Source organism: Daktulosphaira vitifoliae, unplaced genomic scaffold (assembly GCF_025091365.1).
Source record: "Daktulosphaira vitifoliae isolate Bord-2020 unplaced genomic scaffold, ASM2509136v1 Scaffold_4, whole genome shotgun sequence".
Classification (NCBI taxonomy): Eukaryota; Metazoa; Arthropoda; class Insecta; order Hemiptera; family Phylloxeridae; genus Daktulosphaira; species Daktulosphaira vitifoliae.
In genome coordinates, this window is record NW_026099575.1 from 41,893,548 (window position 1) to 41,908,785 (window position 15,238).

Consider the following 15,238-nt stretch of genomic DNA (forward strand, 5'->3'; position numbering starts at 1 on the left):
ATATGATAAGGGAAATGGTTTTATTTAAAAAAATGTATGTTGAATAAAAGAGGTATATAAATATTATTTATCATAAAAAAATTGTATTGATCCATATATTTTTTAAAAAGTTATAGCATTATAAAATTAAAAATATAAAAAAATTATTTTTTTACTATATTCTTATTTTTTTTTATTAACTTTTATGTTAGTTTTCACTATAAAAACAAACTAAAATCTAAAATTATTCTTTTTCATATTAAAGTATATTACATAAGCTTTAATTTAATTTATATATAAAAGTGTCAGTAATTCCAGAATTTATTCAACATTAAGTTGAAATAGTTCTTTTTGTTTTTTAGTGCATTTTTAAGTTTTGAAGTCTTCTTGTTTAAAGTTAAATGGTCCGATTTCTAAAAAAAATTATATCAAATGAAAGGTAATTTTATCATAAAAAATTATATCAATTTGTTCAGTTTTGAAAATATTATCGCATTTTTAAGCAAAAAAATTTTTTGAAATTTAGCGATTTTTAAATTTGTTATTTGTTTGAAGATTTGCCTCATTCACGATAAACGAGGGATAATTTTTAATTTTTGAGTGTAAAGTCTTTGTTAAAATATGATTTGTGATCTTTTGACGTATCGTTGAAAGAAATCGATCCACTGAAAGCTAAGAAAAAGTGATAACAGATACAAAAAAACACATCATTGTAAAATTAATACCTTCTCAGCTTTGCATCGAAGCTAAAAATATTTCAAGATTTATTAATCTTTTACCATGTTTTTTACGTTTTAAATGGTAAATTAAACTTCACATGATATGTTTATAAAAATAGTTGTTTTTAAGTGTGACAATAATAATGTTAAATACATTATAATCTATATTTTTTCTTTTTTTGCAAATAATGTTATAATTTGAAGTCAGTGAAATATTAATTTTAACTGTAATAATACTTTTTACATTTAGGATGTTAAATTAAAACACTAAGTGATAAAATTATACAAACTATTGGAAATATAAGTCGAGTTATGACGCATAACTTTATTATGTAATGTACATTAATATCTATTTTTTTTTATACGAAAAACATTGTTTTAGAATAACTAATTAATATTTACACAATAATTGTAAAAATTATTTTAGTATAAATTGCAAAACATACGTAAAATTACTCATATAAAATTAAACATTTTTATAATTATTTTTTAAATTTTTGGTTTCTTAAATAGAAAAATTATTGTCATGCATTTAAAAACTATACTTATTTTTTTTTTAGTATGTTTTTTTACTAGCACAAAGGTAAATATTTATTAATTTATTAATTTAAATTTTCATTAATTATTATATTGAAATATTTAAAGAGCGAGGGACTTAATGCGCCCCAAATAAAACATTATCAATGGTTGATATATGTTCATTCAAATCGTGAAATCATTAAAAGAGTTTTAATGGCAAATAATATTGAAGAGATATACAATGATTATAATAATGAAGGTAATTTATAATTCGTATAATTTTTAACTTTAATTATTTTTAAAAATATATTTTTATATATCTATCAGTAAAATACTCTATCTGCATTAAAATTTAAAATGAAAATATATACATGTAATTCTACTTAAAAATTAAAAAAAAAAGTTATATGGACTTGGTTTTTAAAAAAGTTATGGTAATTTTAAGTAAAAAACTCAACACAGGGAGTCGTGGCAAAGCGATGACGTGGCATAATTAGGTCAAGTATAATGATATCTGACGGTGATTAAAATCACTATCATAAAAAACGCTTCGATGCAAATCTGTAGATAGTGTTTAATTTAAAGAAATTGTTTGATTATTCCATAAGCTACATGATCTCTTATTTCTTTATTTATATCTTTATTACAAGTTTTATGATTGTTGATATTATTAAACAACACACTGGGTACATTAATATTATTTAAGAAGACAATTTAATGTATTTTTACACATGTTAGTATAGTACAAGGTCAAAAGGGACATATTCCTTTCTTATTTATGTTGTTTTACTCAATTTGTATTTAGCAATCTCGAAAAGTATATAACTCGATATAATATTAGAATAATGTAGAAATACATTAATCATTACACCACTAAAAAAATATTAATAACAATAATGCCTCTAACGTCACCAAAATAACTTAACTATGTTATCTAACATCAATTTTCAAATAGTTAGTACTAAAATAATATTTATATCAGATATATTTTATGTAATATTATTTTTTAAATGAATAATAAGTTATAGAATTTTAAAATACTGTGACTCACAAGAGATTGATGGGCAGTCATTAAAAGTGTACCGGGAATCATATGAAAATGATTTGAATGTGAGGCATGTTACAAGATTAAAATCCGTGACACGAAGTCTCTTAGAGACTTACCTTATCACTAGGCTACGTTGTAATTATGATTCAGATCATGATACATTTCCATATAGGTTGATAACATGATAAATGGTTGAGGGAAACACAATACTGGTCTAATTGATTTTTAAAGTTAACCTCTTAAAATATTTTTTTTAAATACGAGGTAACAAAATAGAATGTAATAAGTTGTGACAAAAACTTTTACTCAGAAAATTTGTTTATATTTTCAATAATTTTTGTGAAAAAGTGTGCAATGTGAAATTTTTATCATCTTCTATTTAAGGTATTAATATTTTATAGATCAATTACCCATAAGGTTTTACAAGTTATTGAAATTTTTGGTTAATGTTGAAAAATGTGGTGATGATGCAAAAAATGTAAAATAACATTATTAATTAATTTTTTTTTTATGTGAATCATTTAATAAATTACTTGACATTCTTTAGGTAGAAAAACTGAACCAAAATGACTTGAATAATATCTCAACTAAATTCTGTGATTTAGACAAAGACAATGATGGTCGGATTGAAAAGAGTCTTTGCATTAAATTGATTGATTCGATTGGATACAGTGATCTTTTTGGAATCGTAATTATAATTTTATTTAAAAATATTTTCAATTATTTACATAAGAAGAAAACTTTCAGTGCCCGTTTTATAATAATAGTATTTAAGAATAAAAATATGATCGTAAAATGTATGAATGAGGATTAAAATTAATTAAATAAGCGATGTGATTTATTATTTAAATACTTTTTANGTCGTAAAATATATGAATGAGGATTAAAATTAATTAAATAAGTGATGTGATTTATTATTTAAATACTTTTTAATACTAAATATGTATGAATAAACGAAAAATAATAGATTTAAAACAATTTTTATATTTGTACGTTTAATGAAAAATAATTTTTCCTGTAATTTCTGTTCAGTACATTTTTGTGATAAGTTTATTTTTCGAATAAAATTAGAAAACCTGTTGAACTACCCTATTTCAACTATTACCATCCCTCGAGTAGCACGGAAGTTTTTTTATGTTACATGAATGGAACAATAAATATTTGTTTAACTTGAATTAAGTTATTATTGTTGTTTGCGCTAATAAGTGAAGTATAATTTTGCACTTATGAATTGTATAATATTTTTTATTTTTCAACAATAATATTTTGCCGATCTATAATTAAAAATTTGAAATCATGTCAAGTTAAACATTACAATCAAATATTGAAAAATTACCCTAATTTTTTACTATCGAAAATATACTACAATATTACAATCGTCGAAAACATAAAATTTCATTTTTTTTTCAATTCACAATTAATTTTATTTTAAAGAAATTTGGGATTAATAAAAAATTTTTAATTGGTAATAACATAAGCTAATATCTTTTTATTGGTGTATTTTTGAAACCCATTTAATACACAATTACAAAAATTTAGGTCTATCCCTTATATCTTAGTGAGGTTTCAACATTTTTTTAAAATGGCAATATATGTTTTAAACTAGTTTATAAAATAAAAAATTATCTAATTAAAAAATGACTGGTCGATAGCAACTTACGGACCAATACAATTATGGTTTAATAATTAAGTTATTCAATAATAATTTAACTTATTAAAGTCTAATTAGATTTTATTTATTTATAATTTTTGTTTAATTATTTAACTGATTAAAAAGAAATGGTTACAAAATATTAGTTAAAGGATAAAAATCATGATTACAATTTGTAAACAGTCGATGTTATAATTACAATGATCTAAGATATATTACTTTTAACATAGTAGTTGATTTACTTGTAATCGAAAATCAAGTAATAGATTTGTCAATAAATATAATATATTAATAATCTAAGTTAATATAACACTAGTTAACTGTAATTAGTATTTTGTGGTTGTTAAAAACAAAAATATTTATGTAAGTATAACTTTTATAAGCAAAAAAAAATTGCTCGTAGATGATTTCGCAAGGGGAGAGTTTTTTACTTGCTCTTTTCAGCCATAAACACGATTCTTTGTAAGTGTTCAATTATTGATTGTGATTTTATAAAATTTAGTGAATTTATATTTTGTTTGTATTATTAAAACGCAGCATACAATACTCTCGCTTTTTAATGCCCTCTTCAACTTAAATGTTATATAATAAACTTTTTTGTATATTTTAGGAAGATATAGACGGAAAAAATATAGAAATAGCTGTCTCTGAATTGAAAAAAAAAATTAATGATGGTAACAGTAATTATTTAACAAATTATTTAAAAATAAAAACAACCCAACCAAACCATAGATAGGACTAGTATAAATGATATCTGACAGTGATTAAAATCATTATCATAAGAAAAACTTCGATGCAAATCTGTAGATAGTGTTTAATTTTAAGAAATTGGTGGATTATTCAAAAGCAAAATTCTAACTCAAAAATAATTGAGAAAAAATTGCAAAAAAATCATTGGCACAGGCCAAATTGCCTGAATAGGCAAACGTTCGTCACATTTGTTTTTTGATAAAATGGGAATTTAAGCTAATTCATATGTTGAAAATAATTTTTTCGATACAAAAGAAAAAAAAAATTGAAATATGTTTAACTTTTTATTCTATATCAATTAGTTTTATATAATATTCATAAAATCAGTGTACCCCATTATAAGGTATATTAAAATAAATTAAAATACAATATCAAGAATTTTAACATAAAAATAGCTCATTTTTGAATATGATAACCATGATCACTATATCTCGAATTTTTTTTTTTCATAGTATAGTATATTGCATAAGCTTTAATTTAAGATTAAATAAAAGTGTCAATCTTTCCTGAAAAATTTCAAAAATTGAGTTGAAAAAGTTTAAATTGTGTGTAAAAATTGTTATCAAAAGAAAAAAGTAAACAAAATATTTATGGCAAAATAATTGTATTGAACCATACATTTTTCAAAAAGTTATAATGTAAAGTTGAAAAAATAAAATATAAAATTGTATATTTTAATACCAAAATTACATGTTTTTTTATTTACGACATCCATTTTCACATAAAAGATAAGTCGTCGGAACAAAATTTTTGGTTTAAACTTATAGTAGATAACATAAGCTTTATTTTAGCTTATGGTTTAAGCTCGGAGTATTTCCAAAAAATTTCAAAACATAAGTTTAAAAATTATAATTTTTGTACAAAAGTCGCTATTTTGAATCACCTCCTATGGGCAGATAAATGGTCGGATTTTCAAAACATTTATATAAAATGAAGGAAAAACACCTTTGATATTAATTAAAAAAAAAGATTTTGATTTGTTCTTTTTTAATAAGTTATGACAATTTTTAGAAAAAAAAAATTAAAAAATGTCGATTTTACCGATTTTAAAAATCGTAATTTTTTGGAGGATTTTCACTATTTACGGGGAACGAGGGCAAATTTTTCAATTTTTAAGGGTAATTTCTTCAACTAGAGACGGTTTATAATCTATTAATGTATGCTTGAGAAAAATCTATTCAGTGAAAGCTGAAAAAAAGTAGTGACAGACACAGAAATAAATAAATTAACACATCATGGTAAAATTAATACCTTCTCAGATTTGCATCGAATCTAAAACGATTTTTTATTTTATGATTTTGTATTTTTTAGGCCAGTATTTATACGACATAGGCGATGTAATGTTGAAAATATTATCGATCAGGGCACAATTTAAAAAAACAGAATATGGTGAAATTGAAGATTTTGATCATATTGATCATTTATTTAAAAAAATCTCAAGTGAATACTATAAAGAGGAGGACAAGTAATATTTTTTTTATATTCTAAATAAAGTTTTTTTAAGTTAAACTCTTAAAATATTCTTTAATGCCTACATCGTTTGTATTTCATTATTACTAATGCTTTAAGTTGATTATAAATCGCATTTTTTAGCTTTAATGTGAAGCTTAAAAGTAATTGGTTTTACTTTAAATAATTTTTTTTAATTTCTTTTTCTTGGTGAAAACTTATTACTTTTTAGATGTTATATGTACCTTAGAATTTATGTTTCTATTACTGAATTTTTACTTTACAATTGTCTTCATTTCTAACTTTTCATTTTAGTTTTCTCACATTTTGTGAGCTAAGTACCATTATGATCGTCTAGGATTTAAAAAGCATATCAACCAATTTCTTATTTTTCAAGTGGGCAGCATTAATTATTTAGTGATTACAATGGCACATTGGTTAAATTTGGCATCTATAATATACAGGGTGTTCAGTAAATAAGGAAACGAATTTCTATTGTACTCATTGTTTGTAACATTTTACCTGTTTCCTAACTTATTGAACACTCTGTATACAATTACTATTATTATTATACTGAGTGTACGTTAAGTAAGGAAACAGGTAAAATGTTACGAACAATGAGAACTATAGAAACCCGTTTTCTTACTTACTAAATATTCTATACAATTTGTAAAATGCTCGTTTGAATTAAATAAACTATTTTTTACATGTTTCTACATTTTCTTAACTTTTCTATTTTAATAAAAAAATTATCTTAACATTCTTCTAACTCCAACCCTAGAAATTTTATAGGTAATTTATTCACATACAACCTCGAATTGAGTTGCATCGCTAATGTATATAATATTATCGAACAGGAAACTATTAAAAGAAGCAGGGCTTGGTGAAATTAAAGATTGTGGTGTTTTCAATATTGTAATTAAAGCAATCGCAAAAAAGTACAATGCAGACGAGGAAAATTAATATTTATTTTTATTTAAAATAAAGCTTTTTTTAAGCTTAAAATATTCTATAGTTATAACATATTGTAATACCTGTATTCATTTTTTTATTGTATTTCATTATTACTAATGATTTAAGTTGATTATAAATTGCATTTTTCGCTTCTATGAGGAGATTGAAAGTAGTTGGTTTTACTTTAAATCTTTTATGAAATTTCTTTTCTTTGATAAAAACGAATTATTTTTTAGATGTTAAATGTACATTTCAATTTATGTTTTTATTACTCAATTTTTACATAATATTATCTTCATTTCTAACTATTATATTAGTTTTCTCTTATTTTGTTCGTTAAGTATCATTTTGAGAATTTAAGATTGAAAAAGCGTATCAACTGATTTTTTATTTTTTATGAGTGTAATATTAAGTTTTCATATTCCATTAAAGTTAATGAAATATTTTTATTTTTCTTAAAAAAAATTTCCTTCCAATATAATTAATGTTACACCATTTTTACTTTAAAATATTTTTATTAGAATAGACCAATACTAGAAAAATACCAATTTTGATTTATGCGTTCTTTTAATTCTTGACCTACGATTTGTAAAATTATAAAGTTTATTGTTAATGAATAAAAATATTGTAATCTAAAACAGCTTAGTTCTTCTTTTTTCTCTTCTTCTTTCTCACCTTAATCACAACTACTTGAGGTCGGCCACCCTTATCCTAAACTTCCACTTGACACGATTTCCCACATCCTCTACGCTCACATCAGCTGTCCTCATATCGCATTCAATAACATCTCTCCTTTTTTTTTTTTTTGGTCTTCCTTCACTTAACAATATTTTTTATCAAGTAACTGTAAGATTATTCCCTGCGAACTCGAGTGTGTTATTTATACTGTGTGTCTATAATCTTAACTTTTCTCACTAAGTTTAATACGTAAATTTGTTGAAATAACTAACTCTTTGCTTAAAATATATACGCTTATATAATTCCCGTACAATTCTCTTTTATCAACTTACCTACTATAATTTTAAATACCACTTAAAAACTACAAGTCAACAATCGAGAATCTATTGTCATCAGTGAATTATTACATTTTGATAAGGGTAGTTTTAATACACTAACTACACTAATCAAGTAATACCTAGAAACAAAGTTCTTGTAATTATTATGTCTTTAAAAATGATGGCATTATCATTCTTCTTTATTAATACCATCCCCTTCAACTTTATTTTTAGTTATTACACCCCAGTTATCTCAATTTATCATAGACCATCAGCAGCTTGGACATTTTTTTGGAAAAGGCATCTCCTATCTTTGTAATATACTTATAGGATTGATATTAAACAACGTGAATTTTTAAGGAATAAACCATGCAAATAAATATTCGCACTTACTTTTATTTCCTTTCGTAGTTGAGCAAGAATAAGAATAAGTGAGGTAGGGATATTTTATCATTTAATAACTCAACATAGTACAAACCATAGTTATCCCTTCATTATCACCTCCCTTATTATTTAACACATATTATATTCTGTCCAGCTTTAGTTTTGTTTATTACATGTGTTAGGTAGAGTGTGGAGCTCGTGTATGACCGGTTCGAACGTTTTCATGCCATGTTCGGCTATCGTCTCTTCTTCAGCGAGCGTAATAATTTGTTTTGTACGTTTACGGCACTCATGTCTCGTGCTTCTTATAATCAGCAGCCGTACAATTATTAATCGCTCTTCTTAAAGTCTTTTTTTGATTTTGTATATTATTAATTTAGGCTCATTATAAGTTACTTTACCACTCTCTCCGATGTCTTTAAGCTATCTAGTTATCAGGTAAGTTAATTAGATAATTTATTTTCATTTTATTATTGTATCATTTCATAAGAGTAATCTTGTTTTAGTATGTAAGTTATCCCCCCTTTTCCCTTTACTTTTAAGAGTTTTAATGCTTGCAGAACTATAATATAATGATTCGTATTTTGTACATTCATAAGCAGGTGTACATATTTTATTACCCCCTCTAAATTTCTTTATTCTTGCTCTCGACAAATAAAAAACACCATCGTACAGTAAAAGGCAATCCCCTTTTAATATTGAGGAGCTGCTTGTCACAAGAGATACTTAGCCCCACATACTAAAAAAAAAAATGAAACAAAAAATTATAAGAATAAGAATAACGGTGATTTTCTATATCAATTATTTTTTTAATAAATATAGTTTAAAAAATGATCAATTAAAAATAAACGGTAGCACAGTGGGGTCGCGGTATAGTGGAGATATTGCATACTAGGGTCCAGTATAGATTTAATCTGACAGTGTTTAAAATCACTATCATAAGAAACGCTTTGATGCAAATTTGTAGATAGTGTTTAATTTAAAAAAATTGATGGATAATTGCAAAAGCAACATCAACTTCTATTAAAATAAAATACAAAACCCATAATTATCATACAAAAATAGTATATTTTTCAATATGGTAGCCATTTGCGTATAGAAGATAGATCGTCGGGACAAATTTTTTTTTTCATTTTGTAGTACATAAAATAAGCTTTAATTTTATATATGTTTAAAGGACGCAGTATTTCCGGAACATTTTCAAAAATTAAGTTGAAAAAGTTAGTTTTTGTAAAAAAGTTACTATTTTAAATCCTCCCAGTGAGCAGAATAAGTGTTAGATTTTCAAAAAAAATTATATCAAATGAAAGGGAAATATCTAAGGTTTCAATACAAAAAAATATTATTTTTATTTGTTCATTTTTGAAAAAGTTATGGCAGTTTTAAGTACAAAAAACATCCCGATAAAATGTAATTTTTATCGCAAACATTACATTTTTTTTTAAATTTTCGACAGCCATTTGCACATAGAAGATAAGATGTCGGGACAAATTTTTTTTTTTCATTTGATAGTATATAACATAACCTTTGATTTGATATATGTTTAAAGGACGCAGTATTTCCGGAACATTTTCAAAAGTTCAGTTGAAAAAGATCTATGTTTTTTACAATATTTTAAGTTTTGAACGCCCCCTATATAAGGGGAAATTGTCCAATTTTAATAAAAAGTATGTCAAATGAAAGATGTACTTATAATGTATTTAGAAAAAAAAAATTTGTGCTGATATATACATTTTTCAAAAAGTTATAGCATTTTTAAGTTGAAAATTTAAAATCGAAAATCGAAAATTTTAACACAAAAATAGTGTTTTTTTAACTACGGCAGCCGTTTAAATGTAGAAAAAAAAGTGTCGGGACAAATTTTTTTTTTTCATTTTGTAGTACATAAAATAAGCTTTAATTTGATATATGTTTAAAGGACGCAGTCTTTCCGGAACATTTTCAAAAATTAAGTTGAAAAAATTAATTTTTGTAAAAAAGTTGCCATTTTAAATCCCCCCAAATGAGTAGGTTAAGTGATAGAAAATGAAAGGTAAATATCTAAGGTTTTAGTATAAAAAAAAATTATATTGATTTGTTGATTTTTCAAAAAGTTATGGAAGTTTTNTACGTAAACGTATCATGCATTAGGTACAGTTGTGTTTTGTGGGCGGGCGGGTCGGACTAACATTATACCTGAGGTATAAACGGCGGTAGGAATATATACGCCGTATATAAGCCGTATGCACGTGGATGATAATGGTCAGTCAAAATAAAAATTTGTTTATATATATAAAAATTTATACAGGAATAGTATTGCCGGCGTGTAATAAGCGAGGCGTGGGGTGGGGTGAATGCGTTATGACAGTCTAGTCTAGACGACGGAATATGCGATAATACGTGGCGTTTGGAGAGTTACAAACTGTAATCTAAAACAGCNGCGATAATACGTGGCGTTTGGAGAGTTACAAACATACATACATACATACATACATACATACAGGTGTAACTAATATAAGCGTGTTAAAAATCGAGAGTCTTTTATGTAATAAAACAAGAAAATAAAATAAAATAACAAAAATAGTTATAATTGTAAATGTAGTGAATGTAGGTAATGCCTGAAAAGGATAAAATCGTGAAATAGATAAGTTATATTATAAATTCAAATGCCATTTACTCTTAAGTTAAAAACTCAAACATTTTACTAAATTCAAAATATGTGTTTCCATTAAAAAAAACAAAGTTTACACCCTTACAAAGTATAAGGGATAAACTTAAAAAGTATCACATAGTTAATAATTCAAGAATTATGTATAACTAAAGATAACGAAAAAAAAAATTTAATTATGTTTGTTCTATAAGTAATTAAGTTATTGTTAAGTAGTTTAGTTATTTAGTTATTTCATTTTAAGGTTTCGAATTTTTGAGTTAAAATATATGTTTAACATACGAGGATTAAACTAACCAGTAGATAATTGCTTTTTTACGATGTTCTTAATCAAAGATACGCAGCGTCTATTGCCCATAAGACTTTATCAACAAACAGGTTTTAAATATAATAGTTTAGGTGACATTAAGTTGAGATTTATCATTTACATGTACACAACCCGGATTGTGATCGACATACGTCTCCATCTAAATTATTGAAGAGATTTTCTTATCAGACAAATGTGCACTTTGATTTAACACAAATGTTCTCTGAAATTTAAAATTTACCTATAAGAAAACAATTTAATGTAATATAACCTTACTTGTACTTGTATACTCGTTTTAATCATGATGCAACCTAGTTTGTGGAAATGTATGTTATATTACTCAATTAAATGTGCAGGATGTGTTATTCTATTTAAATTTCAATTAATTACTAAAAATTTATAAAAATTTTAATTATTTGTATTACTGAAATTACTGTTTTCAATAAATATAAAACTATTATTATAACAACTCTCATAATGTGTATGTGCCACGTGGCCTTTTAATATGATGATGTCTAATGTAAACAAGGGAAATTGCTTTGAAGACTATTTTTTTTTTGCTCAACTAAAAAACCCAAACCAACACTTTTTGGGGGGCGGCAAAATTCCTAAATGCGGCCCTGGTACAGTATTTATTCTATATTTATATTCATGTTAAATTGATAATTGTATACTATGCATCTTATCTTTAAATAATAATCACGTCATGTTCAATTTGATACAATATACTGAAAATCACCAAAAGTATTGACGATAACATCGGGGTTAATTAAAAACAATATAAAATGGTTTAGTCCTGTTTACACATCAGAGAGCAAACAAGCCAGCGAGCGGCTCTTCTCCACTTTTGAAGTTCTGAATTCAATATAGAATTCAGAATTTTTTTATTTTTCTTAACTATTTACGACCCCGTGTGTTATTTTTTATTTATAATTATTTTGTGTCGAGATTTCATTTATTTATATAGAAAGAGACATTATGGTGAATGGTTACAAATATCATAGAAAAATCGAATTAATTGGCCACCAGAGATAAAATTTGCAACTTTTTATGGCTCACTGAAAAATATAAAACGAAGGTCGCCAACCCACTGGGCGAGACCATATACGGTAGGATTTAAAAAAATAAAATATTGCGCATTAAAGACAATTTAATATATAAAAAAAAAAAAAAAAATCGGTAGCACAGTGGGGTTGAGTTACAGTATGGACGAGGCATAAGATGGGACAAGTATAGATGATATCTGACAGTGATTAAAATCACTATCATAAGAAACGCTTCGATGCAAATCTGTAGATAGTGTTTTATTTAGAAAAATTGGTGGATTATTCCAAAAGCAACATCAACTCTTAATCCTGGACACGCCACTGGATTTTAATATGCTAAAATCTATCGTCAACCACTAGGTGAAGTTGAAAATAAAAATTTTTATTTATAAAAAAAATAACGTTTATACTTCTGGCTGAAAGTAAAATAATAAAATATAATGGCCGTAAATAAAATAATAATGTGTGCTAGCTGAAAATAAAATCGTATATGTAAAATCTATTATTTTAACTAAAGTGTTGCTAAGTGACTGGAATTTTTTTTCCTATATATACGGTAAACATTCAATGAGAGTTTACGGTCTGCCGTTACTTGTGAACTGTCAATTTGTCGTCGTGAATTCATTTTGTATTTTGTGAAAATCAAGCTATTCAACAAGGTCATTATGGAATCGCAAAATAAGAAAATCGCAGAAGTAACCAAGCAGATCGAAGGAGGCCGGGACAAGTTGATCGAACTCCTCATTAAGACCGACAAAATTTATCGAGTGGTGATCAAACTAATTAATGAGGATTTGAGAGAAATGGAATCAAGCAATCCATCCCAGCCTCCCTGTACCACCTCCGTCGTGTTGCGAGACTGTTTGAAAGATCAAAGGATGAACATTTTCCGCGTTATGGACATGTACCTTGACAATTATGATGCCGAAAAAACACAAAATATGCGGAATATTAGATCAGTGTAGGAATTTTCGCATACCTTGATCAAATTGGTCATTCCGCAAATTATATCTTCCTCGTCTGAGCCCAGCATTTTAAACAATCGCGGACTATTTATATTCAGCAGGCTTCGGGATATAGCTGATCAGATGGAATCTGTAGCAGGTAGAAACAGGATGTTGATGTTTAAAATAAATTTAATTCAACGTTATACTAGCGGATCGTTATATCCAAGTTGCCCATCATCATCGCTCCTTACGACGGAGTTTTCAGTAAGTCGATGCTTAAATATTTTCAAAATCTGCAACATTTGTTTTTCACTCATTTGTGGTAGATTATTTTAAACTCTTAAGTATTTTTTTTTATTTATTACACATTTATATGTTTCGTTTCATGAACACTTGTTCAATTTTTATTGTTGTTTGTTGTTAACTTATACCTGTTTATTTTGTTAATTTTTTATTTAATTTTAAAATTTTGTTTATTTATTTTTTTCTCATACAATAAGACAAATTTCATTTGTAAATTAACAATGTCAATTGTTTTTTTTAATAAATAAAACTGTATTCTATACTTAAAAAATATTTGTTAATTATTTTATTAATAACATCTTCAACATATATGAAACTTAGTTATAAATATTAGAACGAGATTCTGGAGGAACAACTACTTCCAGTGGCATGTCCAGCGAGTAAGTCGAGCAGGCCCGACTTACCTAAATCATGTTATCAGATCTATGACTGGACTCCATAAGATGTTCTATGATTGAAAAAAAATTAATGTCATTAAAGCTGATGCGTACGAGGCAGCTAGACCGTAGGACGGCTAGTTGTGCACCGCACTAGAATGCCGTTTTACCTTAAGCCTGTTTAAGAAACGTTATTATTGATGTTGGATTGGGTCACCTAAGAGATAACGGCTAACTATACATCCAATAAGTAAACGAAAGTAGACAATAATTAAATAACAAATAATCACATATATTAGAAATTCCTGAGAGAGTATCTTAAATTTAAGGGATCACAGGGGGCCCTTAAATACTAGTGGCCGGCGAAGCGGCATAAAACAAATCTCAATTAAAACAAACAATAAATAACATTAAAAATAATATAAAACTCAGCTATATAGATGACGTTGTTGATAGTGATGAATGGACTGTATGAGATCTTGTGGTAATGTTGTCGAACATCTATGTAAGACGAGTTAGAGTGTAAATCAAGGCACGTAATGGCAGATGAGAACAGACTACGGAAATGATAATGTCTAGTGATGCTCAGGGANCCCTATATATACGGTAAACATTCAATGAGAGTTTACGGTCTACCGTTACTTGTGAACTGTCAATTTGTCGTCGTGAATTCATTTTGTATTTTGTGAAAATCAAGCTATTCAACAAGGTCATTATGGAATCGCAAAATAAGAAAATTGCAGAAGTAACCAAGCAGATCGAAGGAGGCCGGGACAAGTTGATCGAACTCCTCATTAANGTATGGCGTACAACAGCCGAAAAATTTTACCATTCAAGCGAAGGCGCTTGTTACAGAGCAAGGAGTGACACAAAAAATACAATTTACTGACTGACTTATGACAATGAACTGTAACCGGATGAAAACCGACACGGAAGTCATCGATTTGCCGTGATGGGTGGGCAAGGGGGTGAGTAAAGCAAGATGCTGGTGATCAGCTGTCCCACGAAATAATATAATCAATGATCTTTGTAACAACTGGTCAACTAGATCCTTCTAAAGGCGTTCTGTACCATACAGATACGATTTGTGATCTTATGACGTATCGTTGAAAGAAATCGGTCCAGTGAGAGCTGAGAAAAAGTGGCAACAGATATACAAAAAA

General features: G+C 26.4%; 1 protein-coding gene across 5 annotated transcripts in view; it reads left to right on the plus strand.

The window, feature by feature from the left end:
• Positions 1–291: 291 nt before the first annotated feature.
• The window catches only part of LOC126905645 (uncharacterized), a 31,015-nt gene continuing 16,068 nt past the window's right edge, over positions 292–15,238 (plus strand). The window contains exons 1-7 of one of the 5 annotated variants that reach the window (XM_050685568.1): positions 1,148–1,281; positions 1,344–1,476; positions 2,667–2,743; positions 2,813–2,953; positions 4,527–4,590; positions 5,978–6,131; positions 6,973–7,261. In XM_050685568.1, coding sequence (XP_050541525.1) covers positions 1,225–1,281; positions 1,344–1,476; positions 2,667–2,743; positions 2,813–2,953; positions 4,527–4,590; positions 5,978–6,131; positions 6,973–7,078 — 732 coding nt within the window. In that variant the 5' untranslated portion in view covers positions 1,148–1,224 and the 3' untranslated portion in view covers positions 7,079–7,261. Of the gene's footprint in view, positions 419–1,147; positions 1,282–1,343; positions 1,477–2,666; positions 2,744–2,812; positions 2,954–4,526; positions 4,591–5,977; positions 6,132–6,972; positions 7,262–15,238 lie in introns of those variants that run through there. The other 4 variants (XM_050685569.1, XM_050685572.1, XM_050685570.1 and 1 more) reach the window with 4 other exon arrangements.